This window comes from Theropithecus gelada, chromosome 4 (genome assembly GCF_003255815.1).
Source record: "Theropithecus gelada isolate Dixy chromosome 4, Tgel_1.0, whole genome shotgun sequence".
NCBI lineage: Eukaryota > Metazoa > Chordata > Mammalia > Primates > Cercopithecidae > Theropithecus > Theropithecus gelada.
In genome coordinates, this window is record NC_037671.1 from 45,321,211 (window position 1) to 45,347,959 (window position 26,749).

The 26,749-nt window shown below is 51.8% G+C and overlaps 2 protein-coding genes across 6 annotated transcripts; one reads left to right on the forward strand and one right to left on the reverse strand.

Annotated features, from left to right (window-relative positions):
• Nucleotides 1-425: 425 nt before the first annotated feature.
• On the forward strand, nt 426-3,588 carry GNMT (glycine N-methyltransferase). 2 transcript variants are annotated; one of them, XM_025381826.1, is made up of 6 exons: nt 426-664; nt 1,580-1,707; nt 2,464-2,580; nt 2,785-2,927; nt 3,030-3,151; nt 3,237-3,588. In XM_025381826.1, exons 1-6 carry the CDS (start codon nt 459-461, stop codon nt 3,406-3,408), a joined length of 888 nt encoding a protein of 295 aa, XP_025237611.1. In that variant the 5' UTR covers nt 426-458; the 3' UTR covers nt 3,409-3,588. The 2 variants fall into 2 exon arrangements, with proteins under 2 accessions (XP_025237611.1, XP_025237610.1); XM_025381825.1 differs by having other exon boundaries at nt 451-664; nt 2,842-2,927.
• Nucleotides 1,236-19,663, reverse strand: PEX6 (peroxisomal biogenesis factor 6). 4 transcript variants are annotated; one of them, XM_025381822.1, is made up of 18 exons: nt 18,516-19,663; nt 15,106-15,269; nt 14,234-14,317; nt 10,104-10,206; nt 9,887-10,020; nt 9,017-9,128; nt 8,433-8,641; nt 7,198-7,393; nt 6,618-6,694; nt 6,368-6,500; nt 6,085-6,290; nt 5,888-5,949; nt 5,526-5,634; nt 5,096-5,212; nt 4,922-4,999; nt 4,637-4,776; nt 3,997-4,174; nt 1,236-1,808 (listed from the first exon to the last, which is right to left on the reverse strand). In XM_025381822.1, exons 1-17 carry the CDS (start codon nt 19,395-19,397, stop codon nt 4,038-4,040), a joined length of 2,943 nt encoding a protein of 980 aa, XP_025237607.1. In that variant the 5' UTR covers nt 19,398-19,663; the 3' UTR covers nt 1,236-1,808; nt 3,997-4,037. The 4 variants fall into 4 exon arrangements, with proteins under 4 accessions (XP_025237607.1, XP_025237605.1, XP_025237606.1 ...); XM_025381821.1 differs by lacking the exon at nt 1,236-1,808 and adding an exon at nt 3,712-3,909; XM_025381820.1 differs by lacking the exon at nt 1,236-1,808 and having other exon boundaries at nt 3,584-4,174.
• Between the last annotated feature and the right edge of the window lie 7,086 nt (nt 19,664-26,749).

The window sequence follows — 26,749 nt, forward strand, 5'->3', positions numbered from 1 at the left end:
CTGCACATTCTTTGTTTAGATCTGCTGATGCCTTCCTTCGCTGGGAACGGTCCAGTCCTGCCCGCCTGGCGCTCAGCTCTGTGGATCTGAGGTTTTACTTCCTCTCTTTCCAACTTGGGAGGCGGGGATGGAGTGGCAATCTCATTGCTCCCTCCTCTCCTGGCCCCTCTCGCCTTCTCCTGGAGACCCAGGTTAAGTGGGCAGAGGATTCCGAGGGTCCTCTCCTGCCGTGGGATTGCACAGAGGGCTGGGTCCGCAGGCTGGCTAAAAGAACCTAGCCCAGGATTGCAAGGCAGTGCCCTCCCCGCAGCTGTACAGCCTCGGGCGTCCGGCGCAGGAGCCCAGCAGGGGCGTGTCCGCGCGCTTACCTGCCATTGGCCGGGTGGGGCGGTCGGCTGCCTGAAGTGCCTGTGCTATAAGTGCGGAGCGAGTGACTGCGGAGCCAGGCGCGGAGCAGGATGGTGGACAGCGTGTACCGGACCCGCTCCCTGGGGGTGGCAGCCGAAGGGCTCCCGGACCAGTACGCGGACGGGGAGGCGGCGCGCGTGTGGCAGCTGTACATTGGGAACACCCGCAGCCGCACCGCCGAGTACAAGGCATGGCTGCTCGGGCTGCTGCGACAGCACGGCTGCCAGCGGGTGCTCGACGTGGCCTGTGGCACCGGGTAAGCCCAGGAGGGGGCCGGGGGCGTTGCATGAGATCGGAGTCCGGCTCAGCCTGTACCTCGCGGCCACAGAACCACAGGACCGGCACGTCGGGGCGGCCTTTGCCAGTCTGGAATGGGTGGGACACCAGGGCCAGGAGCAGGTACCTGCCTGGCAGAACAGGCACTGCGAGTGCCCCCTGAGGCCAAGGGTTGGGGCAGGGGTGCTCAGGGAGAGGCCACTGAGAAGGGAGACTGAGTGTGAGTGAGGGTGTGGGCAGAAAAGTGAGCGTCCTTGAGGCTGTGGAGCCAGGGCCATGGACAGACTCCAAATATTCCTCCTGTGACGGCCTTGGGCAGTGTTAACAGTTAACATTGCTCAACATTTGCACCTGTCAAGCCAGTGCCAGGAGCTTTTGATACATCAGTTTTTCAAACCCTCACAAAGCCCCATGAGGTTAAGCAGTGATACTCTCTCATTTACTACTGGGGAAGTAAGGGCTCAGCAAAGTAAAAGTCCCTCATACAACATCCAGTGAAGAGGAGCTAACGGGCCCGGGTTGGTTAAGGTCTGTCCTGTGCTCTAAACCACCATGTTCTGCTGCCTCTTGTGCACACCTATTTTAACTTAGAGGAGCCTCAGCTTGTCTGTCTCTCAAATGGGAATAACACTATTTACCTCTCAGGATTGCCATGAGAATTACTGCATATTTGTAGAGTGCCTAGCTCTGAAGAGGCGCCTTAAAAAAAAAAAAAAAAAAGTTGCCTCGTGGTGATAGGAAATAGATTTGTGAGGTCAGTGGAGAGGGCCTGGGGAGAGGAGGCAGAGGAATGGACTCTGAGAAGTGGAGACAAAAGTGTCCGGCACAGGGTCTCCTGGCCCTCCCAGGCTCCCCTGACTGCCCCTCTCTGTCTCTCTCCACTGGCCCTGCCCAGGGTGGACTCCATTATGCTGGTGGAAGAGGGCTTCAGCGTGACGAGTGTGGATGCCAGTGACAAGATGCTGAAGTATGCGCTTAAGGAGCGCTGGAACCGGCGGCACGAGCCCGCCTTCGACAAGTGGGGTATGCAGGTCTAGCCAGGCCCCCCCAGCCGTCACCAGGAACACTGTTCATTCTGCCTGGGGCTCCTTTAAGTGGGGGTGGGGGTGGAGTGTTGTGTTTTCCTCGGGGAGACAGCAAAATTTCCTCGGGGAGACAGCAAAATTACTGTAATTTCTCTGAAAAGCAAGGCTTAAGCTCCAGAATGAGACACTGGGGGTGAAGAGCTGGTTTTAACTGTGTTTATGGCATCTTGTCCCTCCCCTCAAAGAAAAGCCCATAAGCACAGAGCCCTCCTTCCAAACCAGGGTTCCTCCTCCCTTGATCCCTCTTCTCTCCTCCCCCTAACTGAACGGGGAGTTTTTGTGTCTTAAGAAGAATCCCAGTCGGCCGGGCGCGGTGGCTCAAGCCTGTAATCCCAGCACTTTGGGAGGCCGAGATGGGCGGATCACGAGGTCAGGAGATCGAGACCATCCTGGCGAACACCGTGAAACCCCATCTCTACTAAAAAATACAAAAAACTAGCCGGGCGAGGTGGCGGGCGCCTGTAGTCCCAGCTACTCGGGAGGCTGAGGCAGGAGAATGGCGTGAACCCGGGAGGCGGAGCTTGCAGTGAGCTGAGATCCGGCCACTGCACTCCAGCCCGGGCTACAGAGCGAGACTCCGTCTCAAAAAAAAAAAAAAAAAAAGAAGAATCCCAGGCAGGACTGCACTTGGTGGAGGTGGCTGCTACTGGTACCATGGTGCCTCCCTGATTCCTCTTTCCCTTCCTGGCCCCAGTCATTGAAGAAGCCAACTGGATGACTCTGGACAAAGATGTGCCCCAGTCAGCAGAGGGTGGCTTTGATGCTGTCATCTGCCTTGGAAACAGTTTCGCTCACTTGCCAGACTGCAAAGGTGAGAGAGGGTGTGGCCTTGGGCATGGCCCCCGCCTTGAGCTGTACCCTCTTCCACAGACCTCTGGGCACCTGCTCTGCAAAGCAGACTCTCTGCCTCTCTCTGATTTGGCTCTGGCACCCCTGGGGAGGGGAGAGATGGGAGGGAGACTGGTGCTGGGGGCCCTGAGCAGATGGAGCCTTTCTGCCCCTGCCTGGCGCTCAGGGGACCAGAGTGAGCACCGGCTGGCGCTGAAAAACATTGCAAGCATGGTGCGAGCAGGGGGCCTGCTGGTCATTGATCACCGCAACTACGACCACATCCTCAGCACAGGCTGTGCACCCCCAGGGAAGAATATCTACTATAAGGTGGGGCCCTCTGGGATTGGGGGTGGGGGTGGGGTGGAGGGAGGGTCCAGTGGCCCCAAGGTAGGTTACAGAGGCTAACGCAGCCTGCCCCACCACCTACAGAGTGACTTGACCAAGGACATCACAACATCAGTGCTGATAGTGAACAACAAGGCCCACATGGTGACCCTGGACTATACAGTGCAGGTGCCGGGGGCTGGCCAGGATGGCTCTCCTGGCTTGAGGTACCACTTGGCTCAGTGGGGGTGAGGCAGTAGTTGGGGAAGCTGAGGTCACCAGTCCTCATGGTTGCTGGGGGCTCTGTTACAGTAAGTTCCGGCTCTCCTACTACCCACACTGTCTGGCATCCTTCACGGAGTTGCTCCAAGCAGCCTTCGGGGGCAAGTGCCAGCACAGCGTCCTGGGTGACTTCAAGCCTTACAAGCCAGGCCAAGCCTATGTTCCCTGCTACTTCATCCACGTGCTCAAGAGGACAGACTGAGTGTGGCCTCAGCTCCCACAAGCCTCCACCCAGGCACTGCTAGGCTCTGTCTTGAAGATCGGGACCAGCAGCCCCACACCAGGGCCAGCCTCTAGAGCAGACTACAGCTGGGGTGCAGGGATGTGGGTTCCGCAGATGGAAGGGTAAACAATATAGTCTGTGCCTTTTTCAGTTCCTGCATGCCTTGTGTTTATGTCAGAAGGATCAGACTCCCACGATGGCCAGCCCCCCGCCCGCCCCCAGGGCTTACTCCTCCCATAACCCTGCTCTTTCCCACTCCAACCTTTCATGCCACAACACCAGTAGGGGGAGGGACACGTTTTATTTTCAGCCACAGAACTAGCCCTCTTAGGGCCCAATCCCCAGAACCAAGGCCCTGGCCCTCCTCCTGAGCAGATGGGCCTTCCTCTTAAAGCCAGCCTGGAAGGAGGGGCAAGTAGGCAGGAGATGTCTCTTGAGCTCTTGCTGCTGTCCCAATGCCACTTTGCACCCCGGGATCTCCTGGAGGGAGGTGGCCTCCAGGTGGGTTGGCAGCAGCCTGAGGAGGAGCCCTTCCCTCCCAGATCTCTCTGTGGGCTATCGAGGTACCTGCAGCCATGCTGAGTGGGGTCCCAGGCCCTGGGGGGCTCCTAGCAGGCAGCAAACTTGTGCTGGATGCGCTTGTACCGGAGCAGCTCCTGTTCACTGACTGATGGTTGCAGCCGGGCGGCAGCCTGCAGCAGGTCCTCCATGGTGAGCATCAATGCTGAGCTCCCTGGCTCCAGCCCTGGAGATGACAAGGTGGGAGGTGAGGCCAGATTCCCCATCCCGGCTAGGGAACAGAGGCTGTGGTCTATGCCCAGGCAGGGGAGAGCCCTGGCTCCAGCCCTGGAGATGACAAGGTGGGAGGTGAGGCCAGATTCCCCATCCCGGCTAGGGAACAGAGGCTGTGGTCTATGCCCAGGCAGGGGAGAGCCCTGGGATGGTGCCTTCCTGCTCAGGGTCTCCTAGATGTCAGTGATCTTCCCTCTGAAATCCAGGACTAGGTTTGTCTCCCACTCGTCTTCTTTTCCTTAAACATTTTTTTTTTTTTTTTTTGAGATGAGGTCTCTCTGTGTTGTCCAGGCTGGCCTCAAACTCCTGGGCTCAAGCGATCCTCCTACCTCAGCTTCTCAAGTAGCTGGGACTCAAGTGCACCCAGCTCCCCACTGGCTTTCTGGTTGACCTCTCAGGCCAGCAAGTGGCTCACCTTCTTCCAGGTCATGAACCCTGCGTTTGAGGGCAGCTGTCATGGCATCAGAGCAGAGAGAGTAGAGGTCCGCACCTGTCAGCTGGGGAGGGCAGCAATCTAGCACATTTACCAGGCTCACAGATGGCTCTAGCTTGAATCTGTTGTGGGATACGGGAAGAAACAGAGTTGGCATCACCTCCTCCCTCAAAAGCCAGTGCTGACCAGCTCATTCTGCATGTTGCATGCATCCCCTAAGCATCCCAAGGCGCAAGCCCTTTGCAGTCTTCTTTTAACAGGGCATACTTGCGTGTGATGGCACTCAGAACACGTAGCTGGGAGGCCCGGTCCTCGTTTGCCCCCACAAACACCAGCTTGTCAAATCTTTAGGGAGATAGGCAGGTATAAGTTTCAGGGAGCCCAGCCATGAGGGGTGGAGGCACAGAATGAAGGTGGAGGTAAGCAGTACAAGGGGACCACCTGCCAGGCCGCAGAAGGGCAGGGTCCAGGAGATCTGGTCTGTTGGTGGCTCCGATCACAAACACATCCTGAGTGCTGTGCAGCCCATCCAGCTCGGCAAGGAGCTGAGACACCACCCTGGAGTGAAGGGAGCAAGGGCAAGAGTCCTTGGTGTCCCCCTTAGACTCTGCCCCTGCCTGTGGTACCTCTCCTTACAGGCAGTCTCATCAGGGCCCTCCACTCAGCTGTGCCCAGTGTGCCCCTCCAGGTAGGCCCCCATTCTCCTCAGTGGCCCCTGCCCAATTTCATGGCCCCTTTCAGCTTCCATTATATTACCTCAGAACTGAAACAGCAGGAACTTCTATCTCTGGACTCTTGAAGACTGCTGTGAGCTTTCTCATATCCTTCCCACCCTGGACCCCCCAGGCTCCATTCCCACTCAGACCAACACCTGTCCATCACTCCTCCAGAATCTCCACTTCGCCCCCGGCTTGGGGCCAAAGAGTCCAGTTCATCAAAGAAGATAATGCATGGAGCTGCAGCCCTGGCCCTGGCAAACACTGAAGAGAGATTGGGGCCCACAGGAGGGTGAAGCTCGACTTGCAGGGGGTTGAAGTTAGGCAAGAGCAGGGAGGGAAACTGGGGTCTGACAATACAGCACTGGCACCCCAGGTACTAGACCCAGCTGGGCAGGAACGTGACTTGTGGAAAGGAGGACTAGGAATGACCATGAGTAGCCTGGCAGTGGGGGTGGCTTGGGGGCCATCAGGATTTGGGAAGCATGGGAAGCCCTGCCCCTCCCTGCTCACTCACCTTCCCGCACATTCTCCTCACTTTGGCCCACATACATGTTAATGAGCTCTGGCCCCTTCACGCTGAGTGAGAGGATGTAAGAAGGTGAGACCCGTCAGATGCACATATACACAACTGATCTCTCGGGCAGCCCCTCCTGCTCCCCAGCATGCTGCAGCCCCTGATCCACCCGCCATCCTTCCAGGCCCCCTGGCCACCTGAGGAAGGTAAGGCTGCACTCAGTGGCTACTGCCTTGGCCAGGAGGGTCTTGCCGGTGCCAGGGGGCCCATGGAGCAGAAGGCCTGAGCGTCTTAGGCCCAGGCTCAGTAGCTCAGGGTGCTCCAGGGGGAGCTGAATGGTCTCCAGGATCTCCTTCTTCACCTCCTGCAGCCCACCTACATCATGCCAGGACACTGAGGGGATCTAGGAGATGGAAAGTGCATGGTTGGGATATGCTCTTGGAGGGGCTCCTGTCCCACCTCCAAGGACTTGGTCTCCACCTTGGGGGCTCCAACAGCCTGGGAGTGAGCTGTCTGTTGTAGCTCCAGTGCCTGCCCAAAGTCCTCAGCCAGGAGGGGAAAGCCAGCAGCACACAGCTCCCCCTCATCCTCCTCAGTCAAGCCACCTGCCAAACTGCAAAGAAGAACACAGGGAGGCCTCCTCCCCACCAACATCCCATTCCCTTCCTCACCACCCACCCATCTACATCCATTTCCTCTTTCTGCCTTTCCTGGGCCCAACTCCTCTTACCCTAAGTTCTTGATCCTGGTGCAGGCTGCCCGGCTGCTGTGGGTCAGAAGAGCATAGAGATCCCCTACCACAAAGCCCTAGGGAACCACAGGAAAGGCCACATGAGCAGGGCACAGTAGGTAGGAACCTTCAGGGACCATCCCCCAGTTGGAGCAGTTGGAGCAGAGGCCCTCTGTTGATGCCTTAGGGTTTTTTTTTTTTTTTTGAGATGGAGTTTTGCTCTTGTTGCTCAGGCTGGAGTGCAGTGGCGAGATCTCGGCTCACTGCAACCTCCACCTGGGTTCAAGCGATTCTCCCGTCTCAGTCTCCCAAGTAGCTGGGATAGGCGTGCGCCACCACTCCTGGCTAATTTTGCATTTTTAGTAGATACGGGGTTTCTCCATGTTGGCCAGGCTGATCTCGAACTCCCAACCTCAGGTGATCTGCCCACCTCGGCCTCCCAAAGTGCTAGGATTACAGGCGTGAGCCACGGCGCCCAGCCTGGGTTTTCTATTCTCACTCACAAGGCAACAGGACTGAGTTCTTGTAACAAAAGCCAGGGACCTCCTAGGGAGGGCCAGTACTCTGCCTTGATACTCACTGCACACCGCCGTGCTAGCTGTGCCAAGTTCACCTCCTGGCCCAGGGGAAGATGGGCAGTGAGGGCCCGCAGGATGCTGAGCCGCTGCCCCTCTGATAGAGCAGGCACCTCCAGCTCATGAGGAAATGCTGTCTGCACATCAGCAGGCAAGTCTTGGGCCCGGCTTGTGGTGGCCACAACCATGAGGGGAGGGCAGCTGCAGACAGAGGAGTGGGCACTGGGGGTAAGAATGTGGTTGACAGCTCCTGTGGACTGCCTTGTCCCAAAGTCAGCACAGAACGGCAGGGAAGTGAGGTGGGTGCTAGGATGGGGTAGGGAGATGAGCACCTACCCCAGTTCCTAGATGGGTGAACTGTGTTTCCCCATCACATTGAGGGCAGAGGCTTTTTCTTTAACCAACTGTTCCCCAATAAATGCTAGACCACAGACTCCTCCCTCTGGATCCCTCTAAGACACTGAGCTCAGGGCTGTCTAGAGGGCAGCCAAATGGGTGGTAGATGACTGAGAAGTCACTGAGGGGTGAGAGAAGGGAGGAATGAAAGGCTGAAAAGTAGGAGGGCTGCTCCCCCTGCCCCCGTTTTTGTTTTTCTTTTTTTTTTTTACGACTGAGTCTTGCTCTTGTCGCCCAGGCTGGAGTGCAATGATGCGATTTTGGCTCACTGCAACCTCCACCTCCTGGGCTCAAGCGATTCCCCTGCCTCAGTCTCCCAAGTAGCTTGGATTATAGGCGCCTGCCACCACACCCTGCTAATTTTTGTATTTTGTGTGTGTGTGTATGAAGGAGTCTCACTCCGTTGCCCAGGCTGAAGTGCAGTGGCGCGATCTCAGCTCACTGCAAGCTCCACCTCCCAGGTTCACGCCATTCTCCTGCCTCAGCCTCCCAGTAGCTGGGACTACAGGCGCCCGCCATCACGCCCGGCTAAGTTTTTTTTTTGTATTTTTAGTAGAGATGGAGTTTCACCATGTTAGCCAGGCTGGTCTTGATCTCCTGACCTTGTGATCCGCCCGCCTTGGCCTCCCAAAGTGCTGGCATTACAGGCGTCAGCCACCGCACCTGACTTAATTTTTGTGTTTTTAGTAGAGACGGGGTTTCATCATGTTGGCCAGGTTGGTCTCGAACTTCTGACCTCAGGTGATCCACCCACCTTGGCCTCCCAAAGTGCTGGGATTACAGGCGTGAGCCACCACATCTGGCCGGCCTCCTCGTTTTGACAGGCCCAGCTCTGTATAAATACCTGTTGAGGGGGTCCTCATCAAGGAGGAGGTGACGCAGCGCAGCCACCACACGGGCATCCTCACCCAGCCCATCGCGGTCCCGGCCCAGAAGGTCCACGGCTGTGAGCAACAGCACTGCAGGCCGGCAGCGGCGGGCCCGGGAGAAGATGGCCTGCAGTTTTGTCTCCACAGCCCCACTACTGTCTGCGCAGAGGCTGGAGCAGGGCACCTGGGGAGGGGATCCCAATGGGTCTGTGAGCAAGGGGCAAGCATGACAAAGGCAGGAGAATAAGGGGAGGAGGAGTCGGAAGATGTGAGCCATCTTTTTCTCTGGAGGGCAGGGATGGGGAAGATACCCTGGCCAAGTCCTATGTCTTTTTTACCCTATCCCATTCCCTGGACTGTCCACCACTATCTTGCAACCCCCTTCTTCTTGAAAGTACCTCTCCGCAGCTGAGCATCATGGGACTATGCCTGACCCACTGGGCTGAAGTGTTAGGGTCTGTGAGTAGACAGAGGAGGGAGGGGAGAGGAAGCAGCAGAGAGGGAGAACCTGAGCTAGGGAGGGGAAGTAGTTGGGATTCTACTCTCCAGAGACCCTCACCTTCAGTAAATGGAGCCCAAGTTGACTACAGGCAGCAGCAACTACTGTGGTCTTCCCACAGCCCGGGGGCCCCCGTAGAAGGACACTGCTAGTTCCTGTCAGCAGGGCACCCCTGCAACCAGAGAACATTCATCTCCTTCATTTTGCCCAAACTTTAGAGTCCCCAGTAACACAGGGTCCCTTGAATCTATAAAGCAGATACCCTGTTTTTCTCTCTTTGAGCCTCGCCTACCCCAGGCCAGGGCTGTTGCCATGTAGTGAGCCTGTGTCTCCCACATCACCTATGGTGCTCTGGCCGAGGCATCCAGCATATCCAACAGCCAAAGACTAATTAATTCCCTTTGGCATTGCTGTGCTGCCAATAAAACCTCAACTGTTATGACTGGTCTGAATGGTATTGAGAGGCATTGTGGTGGCACTGGCGGCGGTTGGGGGTCTGCGTCCACACCTGGGCCACTGATATGGGGAGTTGTGTCCTTTAGGCATTGGCGGTGGGGGGGGGGGGGGCGGTCTGCGTCCACACCTGGGCCACTGATATGGGGAGTTGTGTCCTTCAGGGCCAGGGCAGTAAAGTCCAGGATTGCTAGTGAGCTCCCCAAGGGGAAAGGCAGTTTCAGAAACAGATGCCCCTGCTGGAGATTCTTCCTCCAGAGCCAGTCCTGGAGGACAGAGGTTATCCCAGGAAAGGAGCGTGGGAATTGGCTTACAGAAAGGAGTAGGCTGGTGGCCTGGTCTGGACATACTGGTTTGAGGAAGGTCCTCCCAATCCCACTCTGTCCAGTTCATTAGGAACTACCCATTTGGCTGCTGCTCCTCCAGGGATGTTCTAGCCAGGCTTTTCTCACACCCTGGGGTGATGACCTCACTCACCCTGGCTGGAGGCGAGGCTTCAGGACAGCACAGAGTTCAGACACCAAGGCCTCCAAGCCTGGAGGAGACAAACTGCTCCAGAGAGTGGATTTCTCTGAAGGAAGCCATGGAACAGGGCTCAGGGTAGAACCCACCTGTGAAAGGTAGGAAAAAGCTTTCATTTCTAAAAATTGTTTCTACCCCCTGTGCTGGTCTACACCCATCCCTGGGGCCTCACCATGTACAAGGAGGTATGGGTGGTGTCGGCCAAGTAGGCGCTGGCTGGCCCATCTGGAGCTTCCCCAGCTGTTTTCTTCACTTTAAAAAACATTTCCCGCCACCTGCAGGAAAAAGGCCCAATGAACCCCAGGCGCAGAGTCCAAAAACGCCCCCTCCTCAAGGACAAGGTTTCTCAATCACAGAAGACAAACAAGAGCACCACAAGTGCGTGTCCCGAGTCATGGTGGGGAAAAGGAATGCAGATGGACTTTCTCCTCTTCCTGACAGGCCATACACACCTTGAGGGCAAGAGCTATGCCTGTCCCTCTGCATCCCCCATGACAGCCATGAGAGCTCTGAGGGGGTGTGTTTCTCCAGGCATGTGGCCTACCCACCACACCAATGGGAGAAGCCGCTGCTGCACTAAGCAGTGGATCATCTGATTATTTCCACTGGCTTCAGTCTCCCCCTCAAATACACAGCCACCCAGGCCCCAAAAACGCCAGGGGGAAGGGTCCCTTGGCTCTTATTCAATAATCCACAAAATGTCATTGCACGTAGAGTCCTTAATAATGCTATCTGATGAATAACGGTTCTGTATTCTGGCTGCACACTAGAATTATCTGTGTAACTTTTTTTTTTTTTTTTTTTTTTTTTTTTTTTTTTTTTTTTTTTTTTTTGAGACGGAGTCTGGCTCTGTCGCCCAGGCTGGAGTGCAGTGGCCGGATCTCAGCTCACTGCAAGCTCCGCCTCCCGGGTTCACGCCATTCTCCTGTCTCAGCCTCCAGAGTAGCTGGGACTACAGGCGCCCGCCACCTCGCCCGGCTAGTTTTTTGTATTTTTTAGTAGAGACGGGGTTTCACCGGGTTAGCCAGGATGGTCTCGATCTCCTGACCTTGTGATCCGCCCGTCTCGGCCTCCCAAAGTGCTGGGATTACAGGCTTGAGCCACCGCGCCCGGCCCTATCTGTGTAACTTTAAAAACTAAATATTTCTCACATATTATGTGATTCCATTCAGTAGAACAGCAGTTGCCATTGGCTAGGAGGGAAGCTATAGGGAATGACTGGTAATGGGTGCAGAGTTTCTTTTTAAGGTGTTGAAAATGTTCTGGAATTAAACAGTGATGTTTGTTGGTTGTACAACCTTATGAATTAAAAAATTGAATTATATACTTTAAAAGCATGGTATTACAGTGTGTGAATTTTATCTGTTTTTAAAATTAACCTTTCTCCTTCCTTTGTGAAGAATAAAAGCACAGGCTCTAGCCTCACCCTGATTCTGCTCCAATAGATCTGGGGTGGGGCTTAGGCATCTGTATTTTTTGAAAGCTTCCCCAGCAATTCTGATGCAAAACCAGGGCTGTGCAGTCGTTGGCGAGTATCATAGTGAGTTAGGGTTATTCAACCTACTAACAGGGAAGAGGATGGGTAGCAGGAATAGCTACTAACCCAATTTTCCAGATAAAGAAATGATGAACTACTTCCCTCTTTAATCCTCGGGCAGCAAGGCAACGACAGAGCCAGGCTATAACCTAGTCCTCTTTAAGATCCAATCAGGCTGCAAATTCCTCTGCTCACACTGCCTCACAGTCTCCAAGCTGCTCTCTCTAGCAGCAAAGGGGTGTGAGAGTGCAGCAAGGTGGAGAGGGAAGCATACCAGGTTAGTATTATGAAACTCTTCTGAGTACTATAGTAAACCTAGAACATCAGGAAGCCTGAATCTGCCTATAATTAATTACAAATAGATGACAGTGGGCCTCTAACCTAGGATCTCCATCAAGTTCAACAGCTGAGTCATAGTGTGTATGACTCAACATGGAAGCCCTGCATAGGAATGAGATGGGAGACAGCACTGTGGCGTAGGGAGACACTACCTTCCTCAGTGGAGGGTGGTTGGACCACCTCAGTGAATAGAAAGGCCAGAGCTCTGGACCCTATGTGGACACTGCTAAGGAACACTGGGCTGTGCTCCAGCCAGCCAGATAGGTGATAGTGGAGCTGGCCCCCATGCAGCCTGGTTTGGGGAAGTGGAGCACCAGGGACAGGATGGAGAGGCTACACCACCAACAGTGGAATTCCTTTGCAGGGCTCACAGGAACTTCTGCAGGGCTTCCCTTCTCAAGCCCAGTGCAGCTTAAAATGCTCACCTGTATCTGTCCTTGGACCCATTGGTTTCCTTGCTTTCCTTGCGGGGGAAAGAACTATGTGCTCAGCACTCAGGAGGAAAGCAGGGTTCTACAGAGTTGAGACAATAGAGAACTGGCTTGCCAGCCTGTCTCATGAGGTTCTAGTGTCTATTTTCCTTAGAAAGTACAAAGAGTGGGGCATTCTGTAGTTTTCCTACTGAAAGCTAGCTCAAAGACGTTTGCTAAATTTAAGACAGGAGATAGAGGTGGGAAGTGACTGCTAAGTGCCAGCCTGGCATTTTCCACCAGACTCGTTGTGTACTTAATCTGAAAAACCTTGAAGAGGTGACCTGGAGCCTAAATGGGGTTACACGGGGCACCACTACCCTGAGATTGGGGGTACTGAGCAGTAGCCAGAACCAAGCACTGGATATTGACCAGGGATGAATCAGGCACTCCAGACAAGGACTCTCTCTCCTGGCAGAGGACCCAGGCTGGCTATGCCACAGACCTTGGACATGAAGGCTGTTATGCATGGGTTAGTGCATCTATCAGTTGTGCTCTCCTTCTAGTAAATTGCTACAGGAAATGAGTTCAGAATACAGGGAATGCTGGGATACAGGGCTACACATTTTCCTCCCTATGCATAAGGCTAAAGCAGTGTCTCAATTCTTTGCCTCAACATTTTACATGGAACCTCTGTGGTCAGAGTCAACAGCAGGAGAAAAGCTGGATTCCTTATTTTGGGTTCTTGGCTCGGTTATGCTCTATTTCTCATTCTCTGTTGATAGGAAAGGGTAGCCCTCTCAAAAACAATAGAAATCCCTCTTTCCCGTTTTCAGAGATAGGATTGAGAAGTAGCTTGTGCACACTCCATAGTTAAGGCAGAAATCAGAGCCTGTATATCCTTATGTTGAGATATGGATGGTATGGCCCAAGTCTTGGTCCAAACAACACCAAGGCTGAGAATGGAAAGGAAGGAATCCCGTCTTGGTCTAGGCCATTAAATTCTTCTTTAAAATAAATAAATACATAAATAAATAAATAAATAAATGAGATGGTCTTGCTGTGTTACCCAGGCTGGAGTTCAGTGACGCGATCTGGGCTCACTGCAACCTCCGCCTCCCAGGTTCAAGTGATTCTCCCGCCTCAGCCTCCTGAGTAGCCGGGATTACAGATGTCCACCATCACACCCAGCTAATTTTTGTATTTTTAGTAGAGACAGGGTTTCACCATGTTGGCCAGGCTGGTCTTGAACTCCTGACCTCAAGTGATCTGCCCACCTCAGCATCCCAAAGTGCTGGGATTACAGGTGTGAGCCACCACGCCTGGCCTAAACTCTTCTTAGTGCTTTGCTTTACACAGGGTCACCAGTCAGTTTGAGAATAAACACCTCCCAAAGCCAGCAGTGAGGGTTCTTTTTGTTTGGTTGTTTTTTGAGACAGTGTCTAGCTATATTGCCCAGCCTCCCAAGTAGCTGGGATTACAAGTATGCGCCACCATGCCTGACCGGTTCTTAACCTTTCTTCAGTCATACACTTGTTTGGGAACTGAAGGACTGGTGAATTTTCTCTCCAAAAAAATGTACACAGACTTGGGGTGAGTTGCGCACAACTGTAATCTCAGCACTTTGGGAGGCCAAGGCAGGGAAATCACTTGAGCTCGAGTGCGAGACCAGCCTGGGCAACATGGCGAAACCCTATCTCTACTAAAAATACAAAAACCAATAGCTGGTCGTGATAATGCAAACCTGTAGTCCCAGCTACTATGGCAGGGGCAGTGCTGAGGTGGGAGAATCACTTGAGCCATGGAGGTAGAGGCTGCAGTGAGCTGTGTTTGCACCACTAAACTCCAGCCTGGGTGACAGAGCAAGATCCTGTTACACACACACACACACACACACAGTACATGACAACAAAATCCTCTTGGGCACAAATTACATATGATTTGCAGGGAAGGGACTGTAGAACCCATGCAACCAGGTTACAAATCCCAGCTATAGGACAGAAGGCAGCTGCATACCTGGGCAGTTTCTCTGGACTTCCTTCCAGGATCTCTACTTGCCCAATTGTTGGCACACACAGAACATCCCCTTCCTGGACTACCCTGCAACACAGCAGTGGCCCTGGTCAGGTCACAATGGGAGTAATGAGCATGTGTTCATTACCACAAGCCCACCCCCAACATGCAGACTACTTCCACCCAGAGATCTACTGCCCACCCAGAGATCCCACGCAGTTCTCCAAGGAACAAGTCAGACTTAGGATGAACTAGGGGAAATGGTGGAGAGACTAGAAAGGGGGATCAGAGACAGATGAGAGGCAGAGCAGGATCCTGGCTCTTTTGGAGCCCTCTTTGATCAAAGGTGTCTCTGTTTGGAATGTCCAAATTAACCTCATGGTTCAGATTTCTCTTCTGTGGTCTCCCTGATATACCAAGAGGCACCTACCACAATCTGTCTAAAATGTGGCTTCTTTTTTTTTTTCTTTTTGAGATGGAGTCTCACTCTGTTACCCAGGCTGGAGTGCAGTGGCGCGATCTCGGCTCACTGCAAGCTCTGCCTACTGGGTTCACGCCATTCTCCTGCCTCAGCCTCCTGAGTAGCTGGGACTACAGGCGCCCGCCACCATGCCCCGCTAATTTTAGTTTTGTATTTTTAGTAGAGATGGGGTTTGGTCTCTACTAAACCCCAGGATGGTCTCAGTCTCCTGACCTCATGATCTGCCCGCCTCGGCCTCCCAAAGTGCCGGGATTACAGGCGTAAGCCATAGTGCCCGGCCACAAATGTGGCTTCTTTTAACCAGGGCCTCTGGGGTACCTGATTCTAAGGCATGGGATAGGAGGAATGTGATGAGGGTGAGATGCTATCCTCCTTAAAAGGTTAGGTAGCTAACCTGGGTATCTGAAAGTGCCGGTAAAGAACACCGTCATAATTTCCATTAGTGCTGTAGTGGGGAGAAGACACAATTTCGATGTATAACTCTCTGGCAAATGGAGGCCCAGGCAGCAATGAGCAGCTTCCTTTGTCTTCAGGGGCGATGGAGCCTTCCAAATACCTCTATTAGAGAAATAACCGCCACGTTATAACCTTCTCCTAAGGGGGCAGGCTCTAACCTGTCTCTTAGCAGCCAACATGTCTATTTCCATCCTGTCTTTCCCATAACCACAAGGCTTGTGGAAGGTGGCACCTGAGGTAGCAGACCTGAAAACCTCTCCCTCTAATGGGTACTAGGAAGAGAATGTCACCTCCTATCCCCACTCTGGCTCCAAAAAATTTTCTTGGTAAAGATAACCTTTCTGTGACACCTTTAACTTGGCCCAGAGCCTGTGAAATGGTAAAGACATTTATTCCCACAAGACCTATGAGTGACACCAGGCACCCACTGGGATTAACATTAAGTGGTCATTAGTGGGGAACCTCTGAATTCAGGCTGTGGGAAAAGCTGAAAGTGTTTGTTCAGTGGTTGGTTGGTTCAATGAGCTCACTCTTGAGTACTCCAGTAGTTTTTCCTCCATTCAGGAGGAAACCTACATCCACTCCCTTTCACATGTATCTTATATCTCTACCTGACATCCCATAGTATTAACTGGCTGCTCTAGTATTGCCCAGTAGAACTCCCTACAATGGAATGGTCTATATCTGCATGTGCTATTGAGCACTTGAAATGTGGCTAAAAAGATAAAACAAAACAAACAAACAAAAACAAAGAAATGTAGCTAAAGCGACTAAAAAACTGGATTTTAGTTTAGTTTTGTTTTTTCTCTTTTTTTTGAGACTTTTGCTTTGTTGCCCATGATGAAGTGCAGTGGCACAGTCTTGGCTCACTGCAACCTCTGCCTCCTGGGTTCAAATGATTCTCCTTGTGCCTCAGCCTCCTGAGTAGCTGGGACTATAGGCATACATACCACCATGCCAGGCTAAATTTTGTGGGGTTTTTTTTGTTTTTTGAAACGGAGTCTCGCTTGTCATCCAGCCTGGAGTGCAGCGGCACAATCTCGGCTCACTGCAACCTCCACCTCCCAGGTTCAAGGGATTCTCCTGCCTCAGCCTCCCAAGTAGCTGGGACTACAGGCATGTGCCACCACACTCAGCTAATTTTTTTTTTGTATTTTTAGTAGAGACGGGGTTTCACCGTGTTAGCCAGGATGGTCTCGATCTCCTGACCTTGTGATCTACCCTCCTCGGCCTCCCAAAGTGCTGGGATTTAATTTTTGTATTTTTTTAAATAGAGATAGGGTTTCGCCATGTTGGCCAAGCTTACTTTATTTAGTTTTAGCTAATTTAAATTTTAAAAGCCACAAAGTGGCTGGTGGCTTCCACATTGGACAGCACCATCTAAACCATATATCTAGGTCCTTAATTGAACACTACTGTATTTGTCCCCCTAAACTTAACTTTTTTTCTTTTTTTGAGACAGAGTCTTGCTCTGTCACCCAGGCTGGAGTGCAGTGGTGTGATCTGGGTTCACTGCAGCCGCCACCTCCCAGGTTCAAGCAATTCTCCTGTTTCAGCCTCCCCAGTAGTTGGGTTTACTGGTGTGCACCACCATACTGGGCTGATTTTTGTATTTTTAGTAGAGACAAGGTTTCACCATGTTGGCCAGGCTGGTCTGGAACTCCTGACCTCAAGTGATCTGCCTGGCTCAGCCTCCCAAAGTGCTAGGATTACAGGCATGATCCACTGCGCCTGGCCTTCTTTTTTTTCACACAATGAAGGTTTATTTTTTTGTCACTCTTATGTCTGTTATGGTGAACTGGTGCCTCCTTACTCAGTAACCTATGAAAATGGAACAACTATTATCTGTTCTACAACTTTCTTCCTGAAGTAAAGGCAGAAACCAAAAACTTCCCTTGGATGTATTTAATAAAATATTAAAATTAAATACCAGGCACCAAAGATAATAAAGACTCCTTTCCTTCAAGGTATTTACAATATATAATTGGGGATTAGACAGATTATGTAATCATAACAAGATAGAATAAAATAAATACCATAAAAAAGATAGAAAATGCTATAGGAGGAAGTGCTAAATTTGTGACTGCGAGATCATGAAAGGCTTTGTGACAAAGGTGTCATCTTCAGATGGCTCTTGAGGGAAAGAACGGTAGGATTTTAACAGATGAGGCTGGAATAACAGGAAACAATTTGAAGTCAAGGATAAGCATGAGCAAAAGCAGAGACATCATTCTCCATATTATAAAGCACAATACCTAATACATTGTAGCAATTCAATAAACTAATAAGATTGAGTAGATTAACATACACACCTGAAACCTCACTTTTTTTAAAATTTTGACACAGAATTTTCGCTCTGTCGTCCAGGCTTGAGTGCAGTGGTGTGATCTGGGCTCACTGCAACCTCTGCCTCCCAGATTCAAACAATTCTCCTGCCTCAGCCTCCCAAGTAGCTGGGATTACAGGCAAGCACCACCACACCCAAACCTCACCTTTCACCTGAATGAATGAAAGCCTTTCGTATGCCCCACTACATTATGGAGGCTTATGATATTTTGATTATAGAAAATGCATAAACAGGCCTGGTGCGGTGGCTCACACCTGTAATCCCAACACTTTTGAGTGGATCACCTGAGGTCAGGAGTTCCAGACCAGCCTGACCAATACGGTGAAATCCCGTCTGTACTAAAACTTACAAAAATTAGCCGGCGTCGTGGCGCGAGCCAGTAGTCCCAGCTACTCCGGAGGCTGAGGCAGGAGAATCGCTTGAACCCGGGAGGCGGAGGTTGCAGTGAGCCGAGATCGCGTCACTGCACTCCAGCCTGGGCGACAGAGCAAGACTCCATCTCAAAAAAAAGAAAGAAAAGAAAGAAAAAAAAAGAAAATAGATAAATGAGGCTAAGAAACATTATTATTATTATTATTTTTGAGACGGAGTTTCACTCTTATTGCCCAGGCTGGAGTGCAATGGTGCGATCTCGGCTCACCGCAAGCTCTGCCTCCCGGGTTCAAGTGATTCTCCTGCCTCAGCCTCCCGAGTAGCTGGGATTAGACGCATGCGACACCACGCCCGGCTAATTATATATTTTTTATAGAGACGGGGTTTCTCCATGTTGGTCAGGCTGGTCTCGAACTCCTGACCTCAAGTGATCCGCTGGCCTCGGCCTTCCAAAGTGCTGAGATTACAGGCGTGAGCCACCGCGCCTGGCTAGAAACATTATGTTCAAAGTCCGGGATAATACGGAGCACGAGTCATAAATGCTACGGCTCTAGTCTTCCAATTCACCTAAGACACAGAAGAGGGTATAAGGGAGAGGAAGCACTCTTGACCTCAGTCCTTTATCCTACCTGAATTCTGAGCTCTCCCACTTCCAGGGGGTCACAGCCAAGATTAAAAGCCAAAGTGGCAGGGACGAGCGCCAGTCCGTCAGCGAGGGGCTCTCCCAGCTGCCCAGAGCCGGGTCCCAGTCTATCAGAGAGGTCCCAGCGAGGTTCTAGGACCTGCACCCTGGCCAAATGCGGCCGTGAAGTGTTCGATGACTCTCCGGCCCGGGCCACCCACACCCATTCGCCCTGGAAGAGGCCAAGGCCACGGAGACAGCTCCGGCTCACCCCTAGTGAATCTCCAGTCCCTCCCAGAACTCCCTGGAGTCGCCGGACTGTGCCAGAAACCGCAAAGGAGGACACCACGGGCGGGGGTGGGGGCCGACTGCTGTCCCCAGACTCTGGGCACAGTCTGGCCCGCCCGCGGAGCTCAGTCACAGCCAGCCGAGTCCCTGGGCCTAGCAGCCCTTGCAACGCCGGCCGCGTCTCCAGCACCCGCGGTCCGGGCACTGGGAGGGTCTCTCCGCGCCTCACCAGCAGCGGCCCGACTCGTGGTCCGAGCCCAGGCCCCAGTGAGGTGCCAAGCAGTGCCCAGCCTAGCGCCGGGGGCCGCCGCACCGGCCGCGCCCGCACCCAGGCCCCGGAGCCTAGTGCCAGGAGCCGCAGCAGCGCGCGGCTAACCAGGAGCTGCGGGGGCCCGGGACCCTGCTCTTCGGTGCCCGCGCCCGGCCCCTCCAGGGCTGCCACCAGCAGCGCCGGCCCTGCCGGGCTCTCCCCTGCAGGCCTCAGGGCCAGCACCAGGCCCAGCCCCGCCGCCGGCCACGGGCCCCCGGGCGGCAGCAGCACTGCCAACGGGGGTGTCTCGGTCGGAAAGGGCTCCAGGACCCGCAAGACAGCCAGCGCCATGGTGACAGGAGACCAACGAGGAGGGTGAAGGACCGCGGCTTCCGGAGCCAGCGAGCTAGACCACTAGTGTGCGCGAGCGCCGCTTCCGCTTCCGTCAGGGGAGGCCGGAGGAAAAGGGGAGGGGCGTCGGGTGCAGCGAGCTTGTTCTGAGAGGGTAAGCTGCGCCCCGAGGCAGATTGGTCTGCGTCGTGCCTCGATGGCAGTAACGTTCATCACTGCTGTTGCGTAGCATTTACGCATGCGCCCTTTGAACCTGTGCTTAAGGAATTTATCTTTGCCTTCTACGGAAGTAATGTAACTATCTTAACTATCTTTCCTCGTAGCATGAACCTAACAGTTTATTGACTGATAAATGAACAGTCAGCATGCTCAGGATGACTGGGCCTAGTGCTGGGAGCTCTAGGTGAAATATTTCAGAAGGAGTCCGCCCCTCTGCGGAACTCCTGCAGCTTCCCCTGTGGAACTGTGAGCACTGAGGTTTGAGGGTTGCAGAAAAGGTTGCAGGAGGGAGTAGCAGGATTAGAAAACTGTCTCACACCTGCTTATAGGTGTATAGTGGCTGCTGAGTGAATTACTAGATGTGATTCATATAGCCCTGGAGTGCTTGGTGCCACCACACATGTTCCAGCACATCTGGCACAAAACCCATGTTCCAGGACTTCTTGCCCTGTTCGTTGTCCTTTTTGTTTCACTCCCACCAAACTTGACGACAAAGCAGCTTCCTTTCTTCACCTCCCAAATCCTTGCAGATTGGAAACCCATTCACTTTCTATCGTAGAGCGGGGCAGGCAGCAGAGCAGGCAGAAGGAAAGGAGTTGAGCTTCTGTCAGCACGGCACCAACAGTCGACTTCCTGCCTGTTCTGTTACATAGATTCCATCCTCTTCACCTCCATTCTTCTGTACAAGACACTCAGCTAGTGGTAGGCCACATTTCCTTTTTTATGGAGACAGGGTCCTACTCTGTCACCCAGGTTGGAGTGCAGTGGCACGATCACTGTTCATTGCAGCCTCCACCGTCCCAGGCTCAAGTGATCTCCCATCTCAGCCTCCCCAGTAGCTGTAGCTGGGACCACAGGCACACGCCACCATGCCCAGTTAATTTGTTTTCTTTTTTTCTTTTTTTTTTGAGACGGAGTTTTGGTCTTGTTGCCCAGGCCAGAGTGCAATGGCACGATCTCAGCTCACTGCAATCTTAGCTTCCCAGGTTCAAAGAATCCCCTGCCCCAGCCTCCCAAGTATCTGAGATTACAGGTGTGTGCCACCACACCCAACTAATTTTGTATTTTCAGTAGAGATGGGGTTTCACCATGTTGGTCAGGCTGGTCTCGAACTCCTGGCTTCAAGTGAGCCACCTGCTTAGGTCTCCCAAAGTGTTGGGATTACAGGCATGAGCCACTGCGCCTGGACTAATTTTTTATTTTTTGTAGAGACAGTTTCTCTGTGTTGCCCAGGCTGGTCTTGAACTCCTGGTCTGAGGAGATCCTCAGGCCTCAGCCTCCCAAAGTGCTGGGATTACAGGCATAAGCCATCATGTCCCACTATATTTCCAATAATTAACAATTATTTTCACTTACAATAAATGAATTGGATGGTGGCAATTTTCATTTTCTAGACCTTACATTCTCTTTCAGCTACTGCTCAGCTTTCTTTCTCTCTCTTCTTGAGGCAGTCTTCTATTTTGTACATTATACATTCCTGAAAATTTGAAAGCCAAATATATGAAAACTATTAGATTTGCATATTATAAGGGGCTGGGTGAAGTGGCTCGTGGCTGTAATCCCAGAACTTTGGGAGGCCAAGGTGGGTGGACTGCTTGAGGCCAGGAGTTTGAGACCAGCCTGTCCAACATGGTGAAACCTCATCTCCACTAAAAGTACAAAAATTAGCTGGGCGTGGTGGTGTGTGCCTGTAGTCCCAGCTACTTGGGAGGCTGAGGCAGGAGAATGGTGTGAACCTGGGAGGCGGAGCTTGCAGTGAGCTGAGATCACACCACTGCACTCCAGCCTCGGCAACAGAGTGACAGTCCGTCTCAAAAAAAAAAATTTTTTTTTTAGAGTGCAGTGGCACTATCTTGGCTCACTGCAACCTCTGGCCCTCAGGTTCACGCTGTTCTCCTGCCTCAGCCTCCTGAGTAGCTGGGACTACAGGCGCCTGCCACCACGCCGGCTAATTTTTTGTATTTTTAGTAAAGACAGGGTTTCATCGTGTTAGCCAGGATGGTCTCAATCTCCTGACCTTGTGATCTGCCCGCCTCGGCCTCCCAAAGTGCTGGGATTATAGGCATGAGCCACTGTGCCTGGTCAATATAACAAACATTTCTAACAGCATAGGTATCCACCCCCTGCAGTTCCCATTAAATGTTTTAACCAAATTCATTTCCTCTTGCCTAGAGACCATCAGGCTTCAGCTGATCATGCAACAAAGGTTCCAGCCAGTTCCAAGTGAAGACACCACCCCCGGCCCTCAAAAAGCTACCCTGCCTCCACTAGACAGAGCAGGGTGAGAGTTCCATGATCCCCAATAGGTAGGGACCATCCCCCAAGCCAGCATGAAGCAGTTACAGAAAAAAGACCATGTGTCCCTCTGCCTCCCATAAAGATTGATGGAGATCACATCTCAGGGGGCAGATGAGGCAGGAAAATAGGGTCTGGAGGCAGGGAACATAAAGCCAATTCACACTTCAGCTGTAACAGGAAATATCCTCTCCCTAGGGCATATATCGTTAATAACTTGATAATTGTAACTTTACTTCATCCTCTTCATTTACATAGGGTGTTCCCCAAATAGAGGGTATTTAAACTCACAAAAATTCTGTAACAGGGCCTTTGAGTCCCTATGCTCATGCTCACTCCCATACTGTGGAGTGTACTTTCATTCTCTCTTTTTTTTTTTTGAGATGGATTCTTGCTCTGTTGCCCAGTCTGGAGTGCCGTGGTGTGATCTCGGCTCACTGCAACCTCCACTGCCTCCTGGGTTCACGCCATTCTCCTGCCTCAGCCTCCCGAGTAGCTGGGACTACAGATGCCTGTCACCACGCCCCGCTAATTTTTTGTATTTTTAGTAGAGATAGGGTTTCACCGTGTTAGCCAGGATGGTCTCAATCTCCTGACCTCGTGATCCGCCCACCTTGGCCTCCCGAAGTGCTGGGATTACAGGTGTGAGCCACCACGCCCAGCAGAAATGTACATGTTTTAAGGTCTTTCTTTCTTTTTCTTTCTCTTTCTTTTTCTTTCTTTCTTTCTTTTGTTTTTCTTTCTTTTCCTCCTTTCTTTTTCTTTCTCTCTCTCCTTCCTTCCTTCCTTCCTTCCTTCCTTCCTTCCTTCCTTCCTTCCTTCCTTCCTTCCTTCCTTCCTTCCTCCCTTCCTCCCTTCCTTCTTTCGCTCAAGCAATCCTCCTGCCTCAGCCTCCCAAGTAGCTGGGACTACAAGCTTGCACCACTGCTCCTGGCTCTGTTCTAAGGTATTTGTATCCCCAGAGAGACAAGAAAAAAAATATATATATATATATTTATCTATATGTATATATATCTATCTATTTGTATATATATCTATATTTATATATATTTTGAGTCCACGGTGGAGTGCAGTGGTGCGCTCTCGGCTCACTGCAACCTCCGTCTCCCAGGTTCAAGAGAGTCTCCTGCCTCAGCCTCCCGAGTAGCTGGGATTACAGGCGCCTGCCACTACACCCAGCTAATTTTTCATATTTTTAGTGGAGACAGGGTTTCACCATGTTAGCCAGGATGGTCTCAATCTCCTGACCTCACGATCCACCCGCCTCAGCCTCCCAAAGTGCTGGGATTACAGGCGTGAGCCACTGTGCCCAACCAAGAAAATGTTTTTTAAATGCTTAATTATAGTTCCTGGAGGTACCTCCAGTCCTAAACATGAAATTGTTCAGCCTCACATCTATAAAATAGCATGCAAGAGGTTGGGTGTGGTGGCTCAAACCTGTAATGCTAGCACTTTGGGAGGCCAAGGTGGGCAGATCACAAGGTCAAGAGATTGAGACCATCCTGGCCAACATGGTGAAACCCCATCCCTACTGGAAATAGAAAAATTAGCTGGGTGTGGTGGCGCGTGCCTGTAGTCCCAGCTACTCAAGAGGCTGAGGCAGGAGAATTGCTTGAACCTGGGAGGCAGAGGTTGCAGTGAGTCGAGATTGCACCACTGTACTCCAGCCTGGTGACAGAGCGAGACTCCATCTCAAAAAAATAAATAATAAAAATAAATAAATAAAACAGCATGCAAGAATGTACTAACCAGGAACCATGGCTTGTGTCTATAATCCCAGCTATTGGAAGGCTGAGGCAGAGGATCACTTGAACCCAGGAATTCAAGGCTATGATTGTGCCTCTGCACTTCAAGTGGGTGACAGAGCAAGACCTTGTCTCTTAAAAGATATAACATTAAAAGAAAAGAAAAACTAAATAAAGAATGTTCTAGGTACCTAGATTCACATGGATGAAAGCTCCCATTTTGTAGTGCTACTATATGTGGCTTGGTCCCCTACCTCCCAGAGGAACCAAGGGCTGGATAGATGGTGCATGGGCCTAAAGAGGATATGCCTGCTTTACACAGTAGCAGGCAAGCTCTAGGCCTCAGGACTATCATGCTCCTTGAGGCCTTGGAGATGGGTAAAAACATCAGTTATCTTGTCTGGATCAGTACTCATACAGACACAAATACCTGTCCACAAATAAATGTCCTTTCCTCCCAAGCTTTTCTCCCAGCAGATAACAGCTGGCATGTAGTCCACTGTGTGTTACCCTGAAATCGTCATTAGTCACCGAAAGCCAAATACTATTTCTGTAAGATCGCCAGGACCCTACATTTGCCATCTTCACTTCCTCGCCTCTTGATGCTCACTCTTCCACTCACTAAAAATGTTCTACTCTCTGAAAAAATCACCCATAATCTTCTAATTGCAGAATCAAGGTGATGCTGTTCCATCTTTCTCTGACATTACTGACCAATTGTCTTTTATTTCCTTTGCCACTATGACACCAGTTTTCCTCCTACAACTCTGACCACTTCCAGAAATCATCCTCAACTCCTCCCTTTCCGTTACCATCCCCCCCACACAATCCAATGAATCACCATATCCTGTTGATTCTACACATTTTCGTGCTCCATCCTCTCTTCTCCATCCCCATGGCCACTGTCTTGTAACATTGCTCTCCTGGGTAAGGGACACAGGTGTTTTTTTTTTTTTTTTTTTTTGAGACGGAGTCTCGCTCTGTCGCCCAGGCTGGAGTGCAGTGGCCGGATCTCAGCTCACTGCAAGCTCCGCCTCCCGGGTTCACGCCATTCTCCGGCCTCAGCCTCCCGAGTAGCTGGGACTACAGGCGCCCGCCACCTCGCCCAGCTAGTTTTTTGTATTTCTTAATAGAGACGGGGTTTCACCGTGTTAGCCAGGATGGTCTCGATCTCCTGACCTCGTGATCCGCCCGTCTCGGCCTCCCAAAGTGCTGGGATTACAGGCTTGAGCCACCGCGCCCGGCCGGTTTTTTTTTTTTTTTAGATGGAGTCTTGCTCTGTCGCCCAGGCTGGAATGCAATGGTGCAATCTTGGCTCACTGCAAAATCTACCTCCCGGGTTCAATCGATTATCCTGCCTCAGCCTCCCGAGTAGCTGGGATTACAGGCACCCACCATCATGCCCGGCTAATTTTGTATTTTTGTAGAGACGGGGTTTTGCCATGTTGGCCAGGCTGGTCCTGAACTCCTGACCTCAGATGATCCGCCCACCAAAGTGCTGGGATTACAGGCATGAGCCACTGCGCCTGGTCTTTTTTTTTTTTTTTTTTAAATTATTATATTTTATTTTATATAGAATTTTAAAAATTTATTTTTTGTACATGAATAAATTCTTTAGTAGTGATTTATGAGATTTTGAGGCAGCCATCTCCCAAGCAGTGTACACTGTACCCGATGTGTAGTATTTTTTTTTTTGAGATGGAATTTTATTCTTGTCGTCCAGGCTGGAGTGCAACGGCATGATCTTGGCTCACTGCAACCTCTGCCTTCCAGATTCAAGTGATTCTCCTGCCTCAGCCTCCCAAGTAGCTGAGATTACAGGGATGTGCCACCACGCCCAGCTAATTTGTATTTTTAGTAGAGATGAAGTTTCGCCATGTTGGTCAGGCTGGTCTCGAACTCCTGACCTCATGTGATCTGCCTGTCTCAGCCTCCCAAAGTTCTGGGATTACAGGCGTGAGCCATCGCACCTGGCCCCAGTGTGTAGTCTTTTATCCCTCATTCCCCTCCCATCTTTTCCCTGAGTCCGCAAAGTCCATTGTATCATTCTTTTTTTTTTTTTTTTTTGAGATGGAGTCTCACTCTGTGCCCAAGCTGGAGTGCAGTGGCACAATCTCCACTCACTGCAAGCTCCGCCTCCCAGGTTCACGCCATTCTCTTGCCTCAGCGTCCCATATAGCTGGGACAACAGGCGCCTGCCACCACGCCCGGCTAATTTTTGTATTTTTAGTAGAGACGGGGTTTCACCATGTTAGCCAGGGTGGCCTTGATCTCCTGGCCTCGTGATCCGCCCGTCTCGGCCTCCCAAAGTGCTGGGATTACAGCCGTGAGCCACCGCGCCTGGCCCATTGTATCATTCTTATGCCTTTGCATCACAGGTTTATTCTTCTCTTTTTTTTGGAGATGGAGTCTCGTTCTGTCGCCAGGATGGAGTGCAGTGGCACGATCTTGGCTCACTGCAACCTCCACCCACCGGGTTCAAGCGATTCTCCAGCCTCAGCCTCCCGAGTAGCTGGGACTACAGGCGCGCACCACGCGCACCACCATGCCCAGCTAATTATTGTGTTTTTCATAGAGACGAGGTTTCACCATGTTGGCTGGGATGGCCTCGATTTCTTGACCTCGTGATCTGCCCACCTTGGCCTCCCAACGTGCTGGGATTACAGGCGTGAGCCACTGCACCCTGCCTAATTTTTGTATTTTTACTAGAAATGGGGTTTCACTATGTTGGTCAGGCTGGTTTCAAACTCCTGACCTCGTGATCTGCCCACCTCAGCCTCCCAAAGTGCTGGGATTACAGGTGTGAGTCACCGCACTTGGCCACAGGCTTATTCTTTTTGTCGTCATTGTTGTTGTTTTGAGACAGTCTTGCTTTGTCGCCCAGGCTGGAGTGCAGTGTTGTGATCTCAGCTCACTGCAACCTCTGTCTCCCGGGTTCAAGTGATTCTCCTGCCTCAGCCTCCCAAGTAGCTGGGATTACAGGCGTGCACCACCACACCCAGCTAATTTTTGTATTTTTAATAGAGACGGGGTTTCGCCATGTTGGCCAGGCTGGTCTCGAACCTCTGACCTCAGGTGATCCACCTGCCTCAG